Genomic DNA, 22,834 nt, shown 5'->3' on the forward strand with positions numbered 1-22,834 from the left:
TAATTGTTATGTCTTCCTCTTGGACTGATCCCTTGATCATTGTGTAGTAGCCTTCCTTATCTGTTGTAATCTTATTTTAAGGTCTATTTTGTCTGATATGAGGGTGGCTACTCCAGCTTTCTTTTGCTCCCTATTTGCATGGAATGTATTTTTCCATCCTCTCACTTTCAGTCTATATGTGTCTTGAGATCTGAAGTGGGTTTCGTGTAGACAGCATACATATGGGTCTTGTTTTTGTATCCATTCAGCCAGTCTTTGTCTTTTGGTTGGAGCATTTAACCCATTTACATTTAAAGTAATTATAGATATATTTGTCCCTATTACCATCTTCTAATTATTTGTGGTTGATTTTGTAAATGTTTTTTCTTCTGTTGTATTTCTTTACTATATAAGTCCCTTTAACATTTGTTGTAAAGCTGTTTGCTGGTACTGAATTCTCTTAACTTTGACTTGTCTGAAAAGCTTTTGATTTCTCCACCAATTTTGAATGAGATCCTTGCTGGGTACAATAATCTTGGTTGTAGATTTTTCCCTTTCAGTCCTTTAAATATATCCTGCCATCCCCTTCTGGCCTGCAGAGTTTCTGCTAAAAGATCAGCTGTTAAGCATATAGGGTTTCCATTGTATGTTACTTGTTGCTTCTCCCTTACTGTTTTTAATATTCTTTCTTTGTGTTTCATCTTTGTTAGTTTGATTAGTATGTGTCCTGGCATGTTTCTCCTTGGGTTTATCCTGTATGGGGTTCTTTGTGCCTGTTAGACTTGATTGGCTATTTCCTTTTCCATGTTGGGGAAATTTTCAACTATAATCTCTTCAGAAGTTTTCCCATACCCTTTTTTTTTTTCTCTTCTTCTGCTTGGACCCCTATAATTCAATGTTGGTTCATTTGATATGGTTCCATAGCTCTCTGAGACTGTCCTCAGCTCTTTTCATTCTTTTTACTTTATTTTTCTCTTCAGAATTTATTTCCACTATTTTATCTTCCAGCTCACTGATTCATTCTTCTGAATCAGGTATTCTTCTATTGGTTCCTTCTAGAGTATTTCTAATTTCAGTAATTGTGTTGTTTGTCTCTGTATGTTTATTCTTTAATTCCTCTAGGTCTTTGTTAATTGATTCTTGCATTTTCTCCATTTTGTTTTAATGGTTTTGATCATCTTTACTATCATTATTTTGAAAATTTTTAAGGTAATTTTCCTATTTCCTCTTCATTTATTTGGACTTCTGTGTTTCTAATTTGTTATTTCATTTGTGCAGTATTTCCCTCCCTTTTCTTTCTTTTTTTTTTTAAAGTTATTGTGTTTGGGGTCTCCTTTCCCAGGCTTCAAGGAAAGTTGAATTCTTTCCTTGAAGAAGGTTGAATTCTTTCTTCCTTGTGGTTTCTGCTCTCCTAAGGTTGGTCCAGTGCTTTGTGTGAGCTTTTTGTAGGGTGAGATTTGAGCTCAGTTTTTGTTTGTTTGTTTGTTTTTCCTCTTATGGGCAAGGCTGAGTCAGATGGTACTCCTGTCTGCTGATTTGGTTTGTATTTTGTTGTTGTTGTTGTTGTTTAGACCAGGCATCCTGCACAGGGTGCTGCTGGTGGTTGGGTGATACCAGGTGATGTATTCAAGTGGTTTCCTTTGTGGGAGTTCTCACTATTTGATATTCCCTAGGGTTAGTTCTCTGGTACTCTAGGGTCTTGGAGTCAGTGATCCCACTCCAAAGTCTCAGGGTTTGATCTCTGGTCAGGAATGAAGGTTCCACAAGTGGTTTGTTATGCCATTAAAGGAGAGTAAAACCAATATCCAAAAATGAGAGAACAAAGATGAACCCCAGACAAATGTCAGTTACAAAGTAATTAAAATAATGGAATATATACATATACATATACACCTGTGAGCAAAGTGAAAACAGTCCAACAAAAACAAAGTACAGTAGATTGATCCAGAGAACAAAGGAAATAAAAAATTATATTTACCTGTTAAGAACAAAACTAACTTAAGCACAAACTGGAAAACAAACTAATGCAAGGTACCAAGTGGGTAATAAAGCAATGAAAATAAAACAGACAAATATGTTGAGAGGAAAGAAAGAAAGAGGGGGATGGTCCTAAGATGGTCGAGGAATAGGATGGGGAGACAACTTTCTCCCCCACAAATTCATCGAAAGACAACTTTCTCCCCCACAAATTCATCAAAAGATCTTTCTCCCCCACAAATTCATCGAAAGATCATTTGAACGCTGAACAAATTTCACAAAATAACTTTTGAACGCTGGCAGAGGACACCAGGCAACGAGAAAGGCAGCCCATTCTCTTCAAAAGGAGGTAGGACAAAATATAAAAGATAAAAAGAGAGACAAAAGAGTTAGGGATGGAGACCCATCCTGAGGAGGGAGTCATGAAAGAGGAGAAGTTTCCAAACACCAGGAAGCCCTCTCACCGGCGGGTCTGTGGGGAGTTTTGGAATCACGGGGAGCAACATAACCGGGAGGAAAAAATAAATAAATAAAACCCACAGATTATGCGCCTAACTGCAACTCCCAGTAGAGAAGTAGCCCAGACCCTCACATTCGCCACCAGCAAGCGGGGACTGAACAGGGAGGTACGGGCTGCATTGCTTAGGGTAAAGACTGGGCCTGAATGCCCTGAGGACAATCTGAGGGAGCTAATGTGAGATAGCAACCCAAATTGTGAGATAGCAAGAGAGAGAAAAAAAAAGGGGGGGGGGGAGAACTTTCCCATGAAAAGCTCTAACCTAAGGCACTGCTGGGCCCACTCACAAAATAAAGGACTGAGTGAATACCAGAGGAGAGCTAGCCGCCTGTGGACTGGCCCATCCCCTGCTGGAGGCAGAGAGGTAGGCAGGTGACAGCCAGAGCCAGAAAGGGGCAATCTTGGCCCCAGAGATGGCATCCTCTACCAAACTGCGAGCAGCGAGCACTTGCTAACAGTCTTCCTGGGATCCTGGACGGTTGACATTCACCAGGAGGGTTGCAGTCAGAGATCAGCTCCCCAGAGGAGACACATGGCACACCTGAGACGGCGCTCCCAATGTGCATCCAGGAAACCAAGCGGCAGTGACCAGGGAGTTGATAAGACGCATCACACACCTGGGAAGAGTGTGCTTACCAAACACCTGGTCACCTGAGCTGCTCTGACCTGGGAAGGGCACAAAACGCAGGCCCAACCGAGTCTGTGCCTTTGTGGTGTACCCAAGAACCTGAACCTGAGTGACTTAGACCTGGGAAGTTCTCACAACCCAGGGCCCACTGTTGACAGTTTCCCTGCAGAGCAACCTGGAGCCTGAGCAATGTAGACCAGGAAAGCACACACACCGTGAGCGGGCTCAAACCCAGTGTGGCCTAGACAATGCAAGCACTCCCCATAAACGCCAGTGATATTTGTTTGCATCGTTCCTCCCTCCCTACAGCACAACTGAACAAGTGAGCCTAAATAAGTGACCACGTTCGCCCCCTTGTGTTAGGGAAGAAATTAGACACTGAAGAGACTTGTAAACAGAAGACAGAAAGAGGGAACCACTTTGGAAGTAACAGTTGCAGCAGGTTAAAACCCTGTGGTTGGCACTGACTACATTGGAAGGGGCCTGTAGACCTTGAGAAGAAGTATAAGCTGGAACAAGGAACTATCTGAAATTGAATTGACCCCACACTGCCCACAACAGCTCCAGAGAAATTCCTAGATATATTTTGCTATTATAACTTTTAGTATTTTTTTTTATTTTAAGCCCTTTATTACTCCTTTAATTTTCATTGTTATAACCTACTATTATCTTGCAAAAAAAAAGACCTTATTTTTAAAGCAAATTTCATATATATTTTCAATAATTTTTGAGATTTTTTTAATTTTTAATATTATATTTTTGAGAGTATAACATCTACTCTAGATTTTTAATCTTTGGCTTTGGTATTTGTTATCAATTTTGTACCTTTAAGAATCCAATCTTCAGTACCCATTTTTACTTAGGAGTGTGATTACTGGTTTGATTGCCCTCTCCCACTTTTGACTCTCCTTTTTCTCCCACAGGTCACCTCTATCTCCTCCCTCCCCCTTCTCTTCTCTACTAAACTCCATGAATCTCTTTTGGTATTCTGGGCTGTGGAGAACAGTTAGGGCACTGATTACTGGCTCTCTGTCTCTCTCCTTTTGACTTCCCCTCTTCTCCTTCTGGTCACCTCTATCACCTTCCTCCCTCTTCTCTTCTCCATGTAATTCTGTGAACCTCTCTGGGTGTCCCTCACTGTGGAGAATCTTTTCTCCATTAACCTAGATGTTTTATCATCAGTGCAGTATGGATAGAGAAATCTTGAGGCTACTGTAAGAATAATACTGAAAACCAGAGGCAGGGGTCTTAAATCCAAAACCTGAGAACACCAGAAAACTGCTGGCTCCAGGGAACATTAATCAAAAAGAGCTCATCCAACAGCCTCCATACCTGCACTGAAACCAAGCTCCACCCAAGAGCCAACAAATTCCAGAACAAGACATACCACACTAATTCAGCATTAATATACAAGCTGCCCAAAGTCACACCAAACCCATAGACCTCAAAACTCATGACTGGACACTTCATTGCACTCCAGAGAGAAGAGATCCAACTCCACACACCAGAATACTGACACAAGCTTCCTTAACCAGGAAACCTTGACAAGCCACTTGTCTGAATCTATAAAACTGCTAGAGGAAAACATAGGCAAACACTCTCTGACATATATCACAGCAGGATCCTCTATGACCCACCTCCCAGAGTAATGGAAATAAAAGCAAAAATAAACCAATGGAACCTAATTAAATGTAAAAGCTTTTGCACAACGAAGGAAATTATAAGCAAAGTGAAAAGAGCTTTCAGAATGGGATAAAATAATAGCAAATAAAACAACTGAAAAAAAATTAATCTCAAAAATATACAAGCATCTCCTGTAGCTCAATTCTGGAGAAATAAACGACCCAATCAAAAAGTGGGCCAAAGAACTAAACAGACATTTCTTCAGAGAAGACATACAGATGGCTAACAAACCCATGAAAAGTTGCTCAACATCACTCATTATCAGAGAAATGCAAATCAAACTACAATGAGGTACCTTCTCACGCTGGTCAGAATGGCTGCTATCAAAAAGTCTACAAACAATGAATGCTGGGGAGGGTGTGGAGAAAAGGCAACCCTCTTACACTGTTGGTGGGAATGCAAACTAGTACAGCCATTATGGAGAACAGTGTGGAAATTCCTTAAAAAGTTGGAAATTGAACTGCCATACGGCCCAACAATCCCACTGCTTGGCATACATACTGACGAAACCAGAATTGAAAGAGACACATGTACCCCAATATTCATCACAACACTATTTACAATATCTAGGACATAGAAACAACCTAGATGTCCATCGGCAGATGAATGGATGAGAAAGCTATGGTACATATACACAGTGGATTATTACTCAGCCATTAAAAAGAATGCATTTGAATCAGTTCTAATGAGGTGTGTGAAATTGGAGCCTATTTTACAGAGTGAAGTAAGCCAGAAAGAAAAATACCAATATAGTATATTAACATATATATATGGAATTTAGAAAGATGGTAATGATGACCCTAAATGTGGGACAACAAAAGAGATACAGAAGTATAGAACAGACTTTTGGACTCTGTGGGAGAAGGCGGAGGTAGGATGATTTGAGAGAATAGTGTTGAAACATGTATATTATCATATGTGAAACAGATTGCTAGTCCAGGTTTGATGCATGAGACATGGTGCTCAGGGTTGATGCACTGGGATGACCCTGAGAGTTGGGATGGGGAGGGAGGTGGGAGGGGGGTTCAGGATAGGGAACACATTTACACCCATAGCTGATTCATGTCAATGTATGTCAAAAACCACTATAATATTGTAAAGTAATTAGCCTCCAATTAATATAAATCAATTATTTTTTAAAAAAAGAAAGAATAGCTATGCAAAGTTAAATAAAGGTAGAGGAAGAAGATTTATATATATTAGAGATTATCTGCAAGTGGAAAAGAACAGTAGCAAAGGCAAATGAAATAATAAATTTAGAGATAATATAATAGGTTTAAAAAATTAAAATTATAAAAAAGAATTGAGAAAAAATGGAAGAAGAAAGAAAAAAGGGGAGAAAAGAGGAAAAGCCTGCAGAACGTCAAAAGCCCAATATAGAGGCAGAGGTTTATAACAACAATAGAAAGTGTGACTAAATATACACATATACATATTGACACATAAGAAAAATCAAAACAGTCCAACAAAAATTAACTACAATAGATTGACCCAGCTAACAAAGGAAACCAAAAATTGTATCTAACAGAACAAAACTAATTTAAAAACTAATTAAAGCACAAACTGGAAAACAAAACTAAAGCAAGGTGCCAACTGGGGAATAAAGCAATGAAAGTAAAAGTAACAAATATGTTGAGAGGAAAGGAGAGAAAGAAATATAGATATGCAAAGTTAAATAGAGGTAGATAAAGAAGGTTTCTATACATTAAAGATTAACTACAAAGGGAAAAGAACAGTAGGAAAAGCAAACACAGGAATAAACGTAGAAAAGTAATTATTTGTTTAAAAAAATAAAATTAAAAAAAGACAAAAGGAAAACAAAAGAGTAAAACTCCACAGAACTGCAAATGCCCAATGTAGAGGCAGAGTTTTATGACAACAATAAAAAATGTGACCGAGGAAAAAGAAAAAAAAAATAAAAAACAAAACTCCAAAGCTTAATTGGATTTCTTAGTGCCAATAATAAATGATTTTCTTGAGTCTCTGCTGTCAGAATCCTTTCCCGCTATGGGAATCACTGTCCACCTTACATCCCTAGGTTGCCCTCCAACACTGTACTGATCTCTGGACCTGCTGTGGGGGCTGCTCAGATTCTAATCTGGTCCTACTCTTGTGTGTTCTTTCCTCCAATGTCCACAGCTATCAGAGCTAGTGCATTTTCTTTTGTGGGAGTTCTCAATGGCCTTTTATATATTTCATAGACACAGAGTCTGCTTATTTTATCGTGTGGATTTAATCTGCAGCTTGTATAGGTATTGGGAAGGTTTTAGGTCTTCTTCCTTAGCCACACTGCTCCTGGGTTTCAATTGTTGCTTTATTTCCACCTCTACACGTGTGTCGTCCCCTGGGGTTTAGCTCCTGAGGCTTCCCTGGAGGGCTTGGGTTTGCCTCTGTGAGGATCAGGTGTGGAAATGGTGCAGCTGCTTGGGTCACAGGGGTTCTGGCAGCACCAGGTACTCAGGGGGATTGACAGCTAGGGCAGCAGGAAATATAGTGCTCTAGAAGTGTATGGCAACCAGTATTGGCTAATAAGCTCCAGTATTGTTGCCTGGATAACCCCATCTCTGACAGAGAAGCCTGGCATGCCACAGTCAACAGGATCGCAAAGAGTCGGACAGGAACAAAGTGACCGAGTGTGCATAAACACAAGACTTTTTTTTTTTTTTTTGGTCTGTGGCAGCTCTGCCCCAGTGAGAGTTGAGCATGAAGGTGGTGCAACTGCTTGGCTTTCAGGGACCCTGGCAGCGCCAAGTGTTCAGGTATACAAACTGCCTCCATGGCAGGAGTTATGGCCCTATCAGTCTTTTTTCAAGATTCTTTTAGCTGGTGATCAGAAGGCCTCTTTGGCCAGTCTTTCTCCATAGCTCCGCCTGTTCAGGCACTTAGAGGGATCCCTTGCCTGGGGTCCTTCTCTGTTGTTCATCATGTCAGGCACATAGAGAGGCCCCCCCACCCCCGACTGGGGTCTACTCTGTAGATTGGCACATTAGGCACTTAAAAGGGCATCCTGGGTGGGGTCCTACTCTGTAGTTCGGCGCATCAATCACTTAAAGGAACACCCTGGCTGGAGTCCTACTCTAGTTCAGTGTGTGAGGCATTTGATGGGCCACCCTCTCTATTGTTCAGCTGCAGATGCTGGCATGTGGGGAGAGAGAGGCTATGGTGGTGGCTCCACCTCCTATGCGTGACTCAGGAGTATCGCCTTGCTTCCATGGCTGCCTGGCTTTCCAACTTCCCTCCATAGGCATTTCCCCCCTGATCTCCTCCCTCACATCCACTCGATGCGTCTCTCTGCAGTCAACAGCAGCCCTCGCACTGGGATTGCTCCATCATCCCTAAAATCCAGCTCCCAGCTGCTACACCTTCCACGGGACCTGCATCCCTGTCCAGGGTATGTATGGCTGTGTCAAGGACTGTCTGACTGTCATTCCATTTAGGCTGCCACAGATCAGCTGTTTCACTCTCAGCCTTAAATGTTTCTCCTGTGACTCAGACAGTTGCCCCACTGTGGGGATCAGACCCCTGCTTCAGTTCCCCCACCTGCTGAGGGTAGATCCAGTCCTACTAATACTCCTGTTTTTCCCCCTAGTTTCTTCATTTTACCAAGTTTTGCGTGATTCTGTTTATTCTTTTCCACTGGTCACGTACTGCTGTCTGCTCTCAGCTGATGTTCTGCATGCACTTTTGTGTCTGAAGGTGTATTCCTGATGTATCTGTGGAGAGAGGTGCACTCCATGTTCACCTACCCCACCACCATCTTGTTCTCTCAGCTTCACTCTTTTCTCTGCAGCTTTCACATCTCTTTCAGCCTTTGCAGAATTGAAGAGAGTTAGAGTCTTGCTCTGGGTTAGGCTAGTTTGATCTATCCAGACCATTCAACCTTTCTCCATATCAGCAATAAGGTTGTTTTCACTTTCTTATCATTTGTGTGTTCACTGGAGTAGCACTTTTAGTTTCCTTCAAGAATATTTCCCTTTCATTTACAACTTGGCTAACTATTTGGTGCAAGAGTTATAGCTTTCAGCCTATCTCAGCTTTTGATATACCTTCCTTCCTAAGTTTAATTATTTCTAGCTTTTGACTTAAATTTAGAGACATAGAACACTTCCTCTCACTTGAACACTAGAGATCATTGTAGAATTATAAATTGACTTGACTTCAGTATTGTTGTGTCTTAGGAAATAGTGAGGTCAGAGAAGAGAGAGATAGGGGAACAGTGGAGTAGTCAGAACACACAACACTTATGTATTGCATTTACCTTGTTATATAGGTTTGTAGTATCCACAAACAATTACAATATTAACATCAAAGATCACTGATCATAGATCACCATGACAAATATAATAATAGTGGAGAAGTTTGAAACATTGCAAGAAATACCAAAATGTGGCACAGAGGCATGAAGTGAACAAATGCTATTGGAAAAATGATGCCAATAGACTTTCTCAACCAAGTCTTTCTCCAAATCTTTCAATTTGTGAAAAACATGATATCAGTGAAGTGCAGTTAAGTGAAGTGCAATAAAATGAAAGATGCCATTACCCAGATTCATCTAATATTAACATTCCTCTGATTTTGGTATATCATTTGAATAAACACCCCTTACCTTCTCCTCCTCCCTTCTTTACATGTACACACACACACATACACACACATTGTTTTTCTCAGCCATTTATGTTTAACTTGCATTCATCACTACTCTTTACTCCTGAAAGTTCCATGGTGTATTTCCTACAGAATATTCTTTGGAGAAAATCTGAAACTCTGGATGATGTGATTCATTCAAACAGAAATTTATTATGTTTTTCCAGATTTTCTAACTTTTCTCAGTGGTGAAGTTTCACCTAAAACTAGTCTGCCACTACAAGAAATAGATCTCTGACCTACCTCTATGATCCAATGCCCGAATTTTATTATGATATTGTGTTTTACTATTTTCAGTGTCAGTCTCCTCTCATTAGCCTTCTTTTATAGAATTTACTTGCTATTCCTACTTATTTATTTTTATATATGATTTTTTGCAATCAGTTTGTCTAATTCCCAAATAATTTGTTATTAAATTATGAATCAGTTTAGAAAAGATTGATGTTGTTATCATTTTTATATTTCTACATAAGAAGACGGTTTGTCATTCCATATCTCCAGAACTTCTTTTGGAGTCCTCAGTAGCATTTCCTTTTCTCTCCATCTTTCCTCTGCTCACAGCAAGATGGATTCTGGATATACTCTGAGTACTGTAACAATCACCTGGACGCCTGTATGGAGCTCTCCAAACTGATGAAGGACAGCCGCTACCAACACTTTTTTGAGGCCTGTCGCCTCTTGCAGCAAATGATTGACATTGCCATTGATGGTTTCCTTTTGACGCCAGTACAGAAGATCTGCAAGTATCCCTTACAGCTGGCTGAGCTCCTCAAGTATACCGCCCAGGACCATAGGTAAGGAATTGAGGGAGGCAGTAGTGAAGGAGAGAACCTCCTCTACATGTTAGTACTTATTGACAGTATATGTTCTTTTGCCTTTTCAGAGCTGTTAGCTTATATGTACAATGGGATGATGATATATTCTTGCTTACTTCTCAAGACTCTTGTGTGTATAAAGTGAGGTAGTGTTTATAAGAGTTGTTTATAAACTTGTAAATAAATATATACACAAAATCAGTGTGCATCATTATTGTACAGCTTAAGACACTGTCTTCAGGAAGCTTATAGCCTAGTCCTTGGTCCTGAATTCAGCCAAGTGAAGGTGTTTGGCTGCTCAGTCATGTCCAGCTCTTTGCAACTCCTTGGACTGTAGCCCACCAGGCACCTCTGTCCATGGGATTTTCCAGGCAGGAAAACTGGAGTGGGTTGACATTTCCTTCTCCAGGGGATGTTCCCAACCCAGGGAGCAAACCTACATCCCCTGTGTCTCCTGCACTGGCAGGTAGATTCTTTATCACTCCCTCACCTTGGGAAATTATCCAAGGGAACCAACTTTTTATTTTCTGCTTGATAGAGTCAAATATCCTGATAACAGAATACTCAGCTTGTACTGACCTTATAATTCTGAAAGGCTACAATCCTGTACTTCTTTAGTCTTTTCCTCCCTCTTCTGCCTCATCGAACTGTACCCTCCCCTTAGATCCAGAGCATAACTAGGGGAAAATAGACTTGAGAATTTCCCTGATTTTTTTTTAAGTTTTTCAATATTTTCAAGAAAACCCCAAAAGGATAAAAGAGCTTTATTTATCTCTCTGAATGGAAATAGTACTTCTAATCCCCTATTTGTAAGGTATATATTGCAAGTTGGGCTTTCCAGGTAGATCAGTGGTGAAGGACCTGCCTGCTAAGCAGGAGATGCAGGTTCCATCCCTGGATCAGGAAGTTTCCCTGGAGAAGGAAATGCCAACCCACTCTAGTGTTCTTGCCTAGGAAATCCCATGATCAGAGAAGCTTGGTGGTCACCGAGTCAGACATGACTGAGGGACTAAACCACTGTACTGCGAGCCATCTCCAGCAATGGAAGTGGCCTACAGTAAACCATCCCCTAGTTTTGTATATCCTTTACTCCATGACCTAGAACTCCCAGGCTGTTTATAGCATGCTTTTGATTGATATTGGATATCTGACCTTAGGTTTGTTGGCCCAGCTCTCAACTCTCCTCCTGATTGAGCACTCCAAGAATAAAGAAGGCCTTTGCCCAATCTCCTTTAGTTTTTGTCTCATTCTCATCAGGCTTGTTTCTTACTTTCATTTAACTCTGTTGCCTAGTTTCCTTGGATCTGACTTCCAGACTTAGTTGCATAAGGCCATGTGTGTGGGTCAGCTGGCTTTATGTCAAGCTTCTAGGTCAATCTCTAGGTTCATTTTTAAGTTGATGTTGTTTCTTTAGCAAATCGTGGGTCATGTGCTCCAGTGTTTCTGAAGCCCTGGACAGATTCAGATTTGAAACCAAATCTGGCATCAGTGGGCTCTCCCTTTGTGTAAGTAACACCACCAGTGATAGCTCTGCCTTCGTTGATCCATTGGCTGTGAGGGAAGTAGGTATAGAAAGACTTTGCAAAGGAAGACTGTGTTCTCTTCTCCCTGATTCTGTATACTAGCTGGGGGATGGGAGTACTCAGACATGAAACTTGGAGGTGAGTAAATCTCACTTAAAAGGTTTACTATAGCCCATTACCAAAACTGAGTCCCAACTTTTCGAAGGAGAAGACTTGTGAGAGCTAATAGGATACTGAAGAACCCCCACTAAATTAAAAATAAAAATGAAAAACATTTATGGCCCTAAAATGGGAAGGGCCTTAAAGGAAGTTCTTCTAGTCAGACTTCCTCATTCTATGGCTGGAGAGACTGAGTCCCGGAGAGAGAAAATGACAAAGAGGAAGTCTGTGGCATAGCAGGGACACAAAGTACGGACAGTGGTCTGGGAGCCTAGCTTTTTACAGAGTCCTCCAAGTGCCCAGGAAGATTTGTGAGCCATTATACTACACAGTCTGGAAGGCCTTTTCTAGTTCTGCCTGCTCATGATGTGATGAATTTAAATAACCTCCATAGGTATATTTCAAGGTGCTAAGTGACCAGAAACAGCCACTATTATACCTAAATCTCAGTGGAGCAGCTTTCAGACCAATGGTTCTAAAATCAGTATATTCAAAGAGTGATTCTCAAATGTTTTTATATCACAGCTCATTTCCTGCCTGCTCCTGAGTATCTGTTCCATGGAAACTACCTAGCAGGAGGCTCTAAAAATCAAACTTATGGACTGATGATATTAATTATGTAAATTATGTATTTGCATAGGTGTTTTTAAAAGTCCTCCAAATGTCATTTTTAAAGCACAGTCAAAAACTGTGTTAGTCTTTTAGGCCAAAGCAAACCTAAGGCCTTTTTGGGCTTAGTGGGAGTCAAGAAGATAGAATATCTCCCTGGGATTTGCCATTCCTATACTCCTTCACCTTGAGTGGAACCCCTGCCTCAAGGCCTTTTTGCCCCCTTGGTCTCTGGTCTCCTCCTCTTCCAGCCTCAGGCACTAGAGTGCTGAGAGAATGTTTCAGGAAGTGGCAGGCTACATCAATCCCTGTCCTCATTTGGGGTGACCCACTGAACCTAGCCCTATCCCCAGACCATAGACAGTTCCTTCTTTCCAGCCTCAGGAAGCTGTATCAAGGTGATAGCTCCTGCACCGCATGTCAGAGTAGCTTGGATTTGAAGGCAATTAGAGGCTACTGCCAGCTTGAAGGCTTAGTAAGATAGGTATTCAGTTAGCTAAGTCTGGAAATGCAGGCAGTCAGAGTAGTATATGAGGGAGAAGATTAGATGGATAGAGAATGATAAGTGGAGAATAATGCTACCTTTGTTTACAGAAGGGTGACATGTCTTCACCCCTCTACCCAACCTTGCTTAAGCTGACAAGAAGGAAGGCTCTGTGCAAGAGGGAGGTTAGCTGACCTGTCTAGCACAAGACAATCTTGGTTTAGTCAGTCTCCTCACTAGGATGCTTGACTCAGACCCACTCTGGAAGCCTGAGGGCTCTGAGCAGGGTTCAGGCTAGACCATAGCTATTTATTGATTGACAGTATGGCACACTGGCAGTGAAAAATTCATGGCTGAGTAGTACATGGGGTCAGGTAGAGCATTCTCATACCAGTACTGTCCAATAAGACTTTGTACAGTGATGTAAACATTCTATATCTGTGAGGTTTAATATAGTAGACACTGTCAGCATATGGATATTGAGAACTGAGAAATGTAACTGGTGCAACTAAATAATTATTTTTTAAAAAATTTTGTTTAATTTTAATTAAATGTTGCTAGTGGCTACCATATATACAGTGTAACTCTATGCTTTACTTCCCAGAAAGTGGCTTAAGGCATCTTCCTGATGCTCTCAAATCAGAGAGTGGAATAACATGAGCCTAAATAATGGGGTGCTTATTTATATCAGCGGCTTCTACTCTGCAGCCACCCCTTCTGTCATTACCCTACCCTGCTTCTAAATGGCAGGCTAAGACAGTCTTGCCAGAGCAAAACTTTGACAGTTTTACAGAGCACAGTAGTTCCCCTATAGATTGGAGCAAGTAACTGTAAAACGTTGTAATGCAACAGGAACAAATATAATATTTTGTGGTTGGGTCTAAGGAGTCAACAATTCAAGGACCAACTGAGAGAAACACAGCTTCTAGAAAGCATATTTTAAAGAAATTTAAGAAGTGTTGGTTAATTGTAAGTTCAGTATGAGTCAGAAGTGAGATCCATAAGAAAAACTGGTAATAGCTAACATTCATTAGACTCAGAATAAAAAAGAGTTTTTGGGGTGTGTGTGTGTGTATGTGCATGTGTGTGCACACACATGCATGTTAACAGAGTTGTCTTGAGACAGAATGGACTGCTTAGGATATGTAGTGAGTATCTTGTTACTGGGGGTGATAAGATGTAGTAACATTTGAAGACTATAGTCTGGAAGGTATGAAGAGAAAAGACTGGAGCCAGGGAAGCCAGATAAGAGGAGGCATCTGCCCTGGCAGTTACAACTCCCTTTCTCCTGTGCTTATGTTTGATCTACCACCCCACAGCTCAATATATTAGGAAAGAAAAAGACAGTTGCTGTGCTCTTCTCTTTCTCTTCTCTTCTTTCCGTTGGTGCTGGGACAGTGAGCAGGTTAGTGACCACAAAGCATGTTCAGCTTCTCTAAGGAAAAGTTAGTTAAGACTGAACCATAACGCATCCTCCTACCTTCTCAGTTTATAGTAATTTCACCAAATATCTGGGATTTCACTTTCAACATGCTTTTCACAGGAGCTATTTGATTGGAAATTAGAGCAGACAAGCAGAGAAAACTTGGCAGGGTGATATAACCTTCAACACGTGGGCCATCCAAAGTCCCAGGAAAATGGGATTAGGTTTATACTTCTGAGTTTGAGGTTTTGAAAGACAACCCATATAACATCTATACTAGAGAAATGTTTCTTTTGTATTAATAATACTGCTAACATTTGCTATAAGCCAAGAGTAAAACAGTTGTCATGGGTGAATAAAACTTCAACAAATTCTATTGTAATTCTCCCCCATTTTACAGATAAAAATCTGAGTCACTGAGAAGGTAAATGTGACTTGTCAAAGATCACACCACTTGTCAGTGGCTAAAGTCTGGTTTGTGTCCAAGGAGTCTATCTCTGTGGGGGAAAGGTTTGGATGTTATTTTATGGTTACTTTGGGCGGAGTTCCCTAGAAATAGTTGCTAGAACAGATGGTAAAGTTGACTGGACTATGCCATGTGTAAAGCTCCCTTCTTGATCCTTGGCTGATTGTATCAAATAGAGTACAAAAATAATGGCATAAAAAAGATAAGTCTATTTCTCATTCATGTAAAAAAAAAAAAAAACCTGCAGGTAGGCAGCCTATGGCTACCTTGCTTTCTCCATGGCTATCAGAGACTCTTTCCAGTTTTCTCTTATCCTATCCTTAAGAGTATGGAGCTTTTGTCAAATGAAAAAAAAAGATATGGAGCTTGTCCTTATGGTCCAAGATGGCTGGTAGAACTTCAGCCTTCACATCTAAATTCTAAGCATCAGGATGAAGTAATACCAAAGAAGGGCCTTCTGTCTTTCTTAAAGGAGATTTCTCAAAAGTTCTGCCTAACATTTCTATTTATATATCACTTAACAGAACTAGATCACATAAATCACCTCTTGGAAATGTATTCCTTTACTCCACATGGCATCTGAAAATCAGGGCTCTGTTGCTAAGTAGGAACAGGAGAAGGATGTTAGAGTTAACACCCAGCACATTGGTTCTATGGCACATTAACTCATCCAACTTGTAATTTTGTGTCTTCACAGTGACTACAGGTATGTGGCAGCTGCTCTGGCTGTCATGAGAAATGTGACTCAGCAGATCAATGAACGCAAGCGTCGCTTGGAGAATATTGACAAGATTGCACAGTGGCAAGCCTCTGTTCTAGATTGGGAGGTAGGATACTTTCACCAGCAGGGACACTGAAGAGTTCAAATACCTTAGCCAGAACCTCACATTTTAACCAAAGATGAACCAACAGTAATTATATTTGAAAAACAGGAGAAAGGATTTAAATTAGAGCCAAGGCAAAACTCACTGCTAATGAGAGGTGTCATGTACTTAAATAGCTTTCTAAGAACGTTGGAGAAAAGTCTGTAGCAATACTTTACTAGGACAGGAAAGATTCATTTCTTTGGGTGTTACTAAGAAACAATTGGGGTGACTCAGTAACCTTTCAAAGCTATTTCAAGTCCTGGAATTTTATCACCACCAGATAAACACTTGGATAAGTCGTAATATGTACAAATCCATTCCAAGACCCAGAATGCAAGGTTGGTTCTCTGATGCAGGCCAGCCAACATACTTCTTTTCCTCTTGTCAGGGATCACCTCACCCTGACATATCTACTAGTTCTATCTAAGCCTGCACACTTGAGGTCACAATCATCATCCCTGACCAAGTGATAGACCACATTCTGTTTTTTAAACATCTGATCATAAAAATAATTCCTGAGTCTTAATTCTATTGGAAACAATTATGACTTCTCTGAACTCAGAAAGCCTTCAGTGAAGTCACTAAAGCCTTGTCATCTGAAATGTTCACTTGAAGAGGATATACACAGCCTAACAACTAAACAGAGCTTTTGCCTCCAATGCCATGGTTCCTCTGAAGTTCCTGAGGGGTCTGTTCAGTAGAAACAGAGCTGTGAGTTTTAATACCTCACAGGTACCTATATGTTAAGTACAGTATTTATTGTTTGTCTCTTGTGCCCATCAGGAGAAGCAGGAGTAATGACATTTCATATTTATCTCTCAGGCCCAAGTTATAAAATATGACAATTCATAGCTAATATAACCAAGATGGAAAAAGCTGGACATGCTACCATGGAGGAAGATGCAATCTTAAGCTTCATAGTCATAGTGTAAAAGTTGAGTCAGCTCCCCATTCCACTGGCCTCCACACAGGTACAATTCCCTGTAATTTGAGAGGTAGTGTTCCTCTAACTCCTCATATAGTTTAGCACATTCCGAGGGGATTAAATATCAGCCTTAGAGTTACTTAACCAAGATCCAGAAAAAATCATCTTTTCTTTGTTCTGTGACCTCTGTTCATCTTTAATGTAAATGGCTGGAAATGTCCACAGTTCTAAGCAGCGGGCATATTTTTTGGGTCTTATTTGAAAGATAGTGTCCCCATATAGAATAGAAAACAGCAGTGATTCTTTGAGATGCAGGGAAAGGAAGGAAACTTCTAAAGAGACCTTCTTGCTCATAAGCCAGCACTGGCACAGACTTATTAGAAAATCACAGATTCTCTTTCCCTTGGGTCTGGTTTGCTTTGGCTAGTTGCCTGATCAAATGACCTCTAGCAAGCCCACAAAGTCTCAGGTACTCTGAAACTGTGGCTGGCTAGCAGGCCTCTTTTTCTCTACCCTTGATGGGATTCTCTGTAATATGAGTTTCCCAGCAGCAATTGACTTTCTATCCTATGGAACATTTTTCCCCTTTCCAATACTTGGAAGACTTTCTAATTTCTCCATGTGCTCTGAGCCTCCAGTCCCTGCATCTGGAGTCATACAATATCAAGAATAGCTTGAAATTCTTTGCCCTGATCAGAAAGCTTCAGTCACACCCAACTTGAAAGCACTGAACTATAATTTAGAGATTCAGCATCTCAGAAAGAGTTTTATATTTTTATGTCTATAGGTGCGGGGGGGGGGAGTGAGAAACAAAAAGGCAAGTCTAAGGTAGGATTGATAGGTGGCAGTTACTCTCTCCCTCTTTTGTAAGCATTATTGATTTGTCCTCTAATCTCATCTAGGCCCACACAACCCTGCTTGACAAAGCCCTTCTTTATCTAAGTTGGTTAGAAGAAAAATTCTTTGTGGTTAACTTTTCAGATTCTGTGGTCACTGTGGAACTTACCAGCTACAGAGAGGTTGCCGCTAGGAAAGTTTTTCTTTATCAAGGCCTGTTGGGTACATTTCAGAAACCAGGCCCAAAGTTTCGATCAAGTGTACCATATCTAGTCTTAAACACTTCTAGAATGTCAGTGTCACTAGGGCTCTTAGTGAATTCCCTGAGCAATAACCCTGGTCATGCTTATGCACATGTGTGTGCATATACATATGTGCACACATGCACACCTTGTAATGATGGTGAAAGTCTGAGAAGCCTATTCCTCAGCAAGGCCAAATAGCAAGTCAATGACAAAACTAAAACTTGAATATAGTCTCTAAATTCTTTTTTTTTTTTGGAGATACAAATACAAGCACTTTGTTTTAAAAAGTAAACACAAAAGATAGATGTAAATTCAAAAGTGTTTAAATACTTCCATTTTGAATAATTCAATTAAGAGGGTATTGTTTTCACTGCTGCACCACATACTCTTGTAGTCTTCTGCTTCCTAAGCGCAGTTGCTATCCTATGATATTACAAGGACTTGTTTCTTCAGTAAAGTGTCCATATCTAAGAAAGAGAGTAAAACTGTCTTGGGGGGTGGGGGGGGAATCCAAATACCAGTAAGGCTAAAGGTGGATGAGTGCTGGGGCCTCCCCCAAGAAGAAACAGGATATGTCTGTTCCATGGCTGGTTGGCTCTTGGCTTAGGTGGCCCAAACTCACTAGTTCCCTTCGTTGTATAGCCCACCTACCCAAGCAGTTGAACAGGCAGAGAGAAGCTCTGCCAGCTTGGTGGTGCTGCTATGGACAAGCCTTGCACATCAAGAAAATGAAGCAGTGCTTTTCTCTTTCTGCCACTCCCTTACCTCCTCCAGATGTTTGAAAAAACAAGGTAGCTGTTAAAAACATAAACATCTACAGAATAATTCAACTTTAATTTGTCAAATGAAAAATAAGAGTCATAGAAGGAACCTTCAGAGCTTAATATCCCTTGAAGAGAAATTAGGAAAGAGGGTGGACAGTTGGTAGTATACAGGCAATAGCAATTGTTGCCTTCTCAATAAATCAAAGCATTTGGATAGAGAGCAGGAGATCTTGTATTTTATCCACACCTGGCCCTCCCTTAACTTATTCCATGAACATTCTGGGTCTTTTTGCCCACCTCCCTTTACCATCCTTGCTCCCTGTCAACCTAAATGGGGCCTAGAATTCTTTGAGTATCCCTGCTCTGCCTCACCGTCTAGGGCTCCTAAAAGTCAGTATCAGTATCACCTATACTTCTAAATAATAAGTACCTTGGACAGCTTGGGGAGTAGCAGGAAGAAGAACCTGTTCTCAAGAATTACAATTTCTCGGAACTTTCTATTTCTAATTTCTCTGATGCTGATATTTGGTTAAGCTGTCACTTTGCTACCCTTCATATGCATTAGATCCACTTAAAGGGAAGGTAGAAGGAGCATATCCCTAACAGCTTATTTTTGTCTCTCTCTCTTTTTTTTTCTGGAGCTTTTTACCAGGACCCCAAATTTGCAGCTTGTGTTTAGGAACTTGATTGTGTGTAGTTGTGATCACCTGTTCATAACACCCATCCCCTCAACAGCCTGGTTATACATACTCAAGGGCATGTTCCAGTTTACTATTGGACTTCTGAATCCAAAGAATTTAGAGGAAATACAAAAGCCCAATGTGATGGAGGCAGCAAAAACATCTACTTAAAAGCTAAAGTGACTGGATGAAGCATGCTCCTGGGACCATTAGATCAAATGTGGAGTTGAATGTATTTGTTACTTCCCTGCCCTCCTGCCAGCAGGAAGAATCAAAAATAAGCTATGAGAAGGATAGCATTTACCTTGTCCTTCTCTCCTTTGATGTGCTCAGGGCATGGCCCCACATGAGATAATTAGCCTGTAATTAGAATGAGGTGCTAGACACTGAGATATTGAGATGACTGAGATGTGGCCTTGGCTATTCAGTGAGGACAAATATGTCCTAGCAAGAGCAAAATCATGGAAGAATAGAAGAAAACAGAAGGCATGTAGGGAAGAGGAGGTAAGAAGTGATTGCACTCGAGGGGTCAAGGCAAAGAACTATGTGGTGCAAGTGGGACAGAGGGGCAAAGCAGAGAACTCTAAACTCTAAGGTCTCTCTCCCTTACATGAACTGATTTGAAGTTCTCAAGTAGCCATGTAAAGTACGTCAAACAGAAACCTTTGTATTAGCCACATTGTTTAAATGAGGAAGCAGATCGATGGTAATTAAGCTACTTCCCAAGAAAAAGAGTTGGTGGCAGCACTGTCCCCAGAACCCAAGTACTTGACAGTTCCACCTTAGAAATCTTCCAAGGCAGCTGGTTGTTCCATTATGGGATCATTATTTTGCTGTGGTTTGATGGTTTGAAGTATAACATTTAGAGGGACTCTGTCCTAGATTCTTCCACTTTGGGCATATTAATCCTAATTTCTCTGACATTGGTTTAGGAGTAAATAACAGTACCTCCCTTATTCATCAGAGGGCAGACAGAATAAAAACCACAATCACAGAAAACTAACCAAACTGTTCACATGGATCACAGCCTTGTCTGATTCAATGAAATTATGACCCATGCTGTGTAGGGCCACCCAAGACAGACAGGATATTGTGGAGAGTTCTGACAAAATGTGGTCTTCTGGAGAAGGGAATGGTAAACCACTTCAGTATTCTTGCCTTGAGGACCCCATGAGCAGTATGAAAAGGCAAAAAGATATGACACTGAAAGATGAACTTGCCGGTCAGTAGTTGCCCAATCTGCTACTAGAGAAGAGTGGAGAAATAGCTCCAGCAAGAATGAAGAGACAGAGCCAAAGCAAAAACAATGCCCAGTTGTGTTTGTGACTGGTGATGGAAGTAAAGTCTGATGCTGTAAAGAATAATATTGCATGGGAACCTGGAATGTTAGGTCCATGAATCAAGGTAAATGGGAACTGGTCAAATAAGAGATGGAGAGAGTGAACATTGGCATGTTAGGAATCAGTGAACTAAAATAGACTGGGATGGGTGGTTTTAATTCAGATGGCCATTATATCTACTACTGTGGGCAGGAATCCCCTAGAAGAAATGGAGTAGCCCTCAGAGTCAACAAAAGAGTCCAAAATTCAGTACTTGGGTGCAATCTGAAAAATGACAGAATGATCTCTGTTCATTTCCAAGGCAAACCATTCAATAGCACAGTGATCCAAGTCTATGCCCCAACCACTAATGCTGAAGAAGCTGAAGTTGAATGGTTCTATGATGACCTACAAGGTCTTCTGGAACTAACACCTAAAAAGGATGTCCTTTTCATCATAGGGGACTGGAATGCAAAAGTAGGAAGTCAAGAGATACCCGGAGTAACAGGCAAGTTTGTCCTTAGAGTACAAAATGAAGCAGGGCAAAGGCTAACAGAGTTTTGCCAAGAGAATGCACTGGTCATAGCAAACACCCTCTTCATACAACACAAGAGAAGACTCTACACATGGGCATCACCAAATGGTCAATACCAAAATCAGATTGATTATACTCTTTGCAGCCAAAGATAGAGAAGTTCTATACAGTCAGCAAAAACAAGACTTGGAGCTGACTGTGGCTCAGATCATGAACTCCTCATTCATGAATTTAAATTCAGATTTAAATTGAAGAAAGTGGGGAAAACCACTAGACCATTCAGGTATGATTTAAATCAAATCCCTCATTATTTTCAGTGGAAGTGACAAGTAGATTCAAGGGATTACATCTCATAGAGTGTCTGAAGAACTATGGATAGAAGTTCATGACATTGTACAGCAGGCAGTGATCAAGAGCATCCCCAAGTAAAAGATATGCAAAAAGTCAAAATGGTTGTCTGAAGAGGCCTTACAAATAGCTGAGAAAAGAAGAGAAGCAAAAGGAAATGGAGAAAAGGAAAGATATACCCATCTGAATGTAGAGTTCCAAAGAATAGCAAGGAGAGATAAGAAAGACTTCCTCAGTGATCAATGCAAAATAGAGGAAAACAATAGAATGGGAAAGACTAGAGATCTCTTTCAGAAAAAATAGAGATACCAAGAGAATATTTCATGCAAAGATGGGCACAATAAAAGACAGAAGTGGTATGAACATAAGAGAAGCAGAAGATATTAAGAAGAGGTGGCAAGAATACATAGAAGAACTATACAAAAAAGATCTTAATGACCCATATTACCATGACGATGTGATCACTCACCTAGAGCCAGACATCCTGGAGTCTGAAGTCAAGTGGGCCTTAAGAAGCATCACTACACAAAGCTAGTGGAGGTGATGGAATTCCAGCTGAGCTATTACAAGCTATTACAAGTAAAAGATGATGCTGTGAAAGTGCTGCACTCAATATGCCAGCAAATTTGGAAAACTCAGCAGTGGCCACAGGACTGGAAAAGGTCAGTTTTCATTCTAATCCCAAAGAAAGACAATACCAAAGAATGTTCAAACTACTGGAACAATTGCCCTCATCTCACATGCTAGCAAAGTAATGCTCAAAATTCTCCAAGAGAGGCTTCAATAGTACATGAACTGAGGACTTTGAGATGTTTAAGCTGGATTTAGAAAAGGCAGAGGAACCAGAGATCAAATTGCCAAATCCATAGGATCATAGAAGAAGCAAGAGAGTTCCAGAAAAACATCATTTTCTGCTTTATTGACTACTCCAAAGCCTTTGACTGTGGATCACAACAAACTGTGGAACATTGTTAAAGTGATGGGAATACCAGACCACCTTACCTGTCTCCTGGGAAATCTGTATGCAAGTCAAGATGCAACAGTTAGAACTGGACATGGAACAACAGACTAGTTGGCAAAGGATATGGCAAGAATATATATTGTCACCCTGCTTATTTAACTTATATGCAGAGTACATCATGAGAAATGCTTGGCTGGGTGAAACACAAGCTGGAATCAAGATTCCTGACAGAAATATCAATAACTTCAGATATGTAGATGACACCACTCTTATGGCAGAAAGTGAAGAAGAACTAAAGAGCCTCTTGATGAAAGTGAAAGAAGAGAGTCAAAAAGTTGGCTTAAAACTCAGCATTCAGAAAACTAAAATCATGGCATCCGGTCCCATCACTTCATGGCAAATAGATGGGGAAACAATGGAAACAGTGACAAACTTTATTTTGGGGGG

At 40.6% G+C, this 22,834-nt stretch overlaps 1 protein-coding gene across 16 annotated transcripts in view; it reads left to right on the top strand.

Moving 5' to 3' along the window:
• Positions 1–22,834, top strand: part of ARHGEF9 (Cdc42 guanine nucleotide exchange factor 9) — a 435,862-nt gene that overhangs the window by 353,592 nt on the left and 59,436 nt on the right. For all 16 annotated transcript variants that reach the window (XM_043895128.1, XM_043895127.1, XM_043895129.1 and 13 more), the window contains 2 exons: positions 9,990–10,222; positions 15,605–15,734. In XM_043895128.1, coding sequence (XP_043751063.1) covers positions 9,990–10,222; positions 15,605–15,734 — 363 coding nt within the window. The remainder of the gene's footprint in view (positions 1–9,989; positions 10,223–15,604; positions 15,735–22,834) is intronic.

Source organism: Cervus elaphus, chromosome X, assembly GCF_910594005.1.
Source record: "Cervus elaphus chromosome X, mCerEla1.1, whole genome shotgun sequence".
Taxonomy (NCBI): Eukaryota; Metazoa; Chordata; class Mammalia; order Artiodactyla; family Cervidae; genus Cervus; species Cervus elaphus.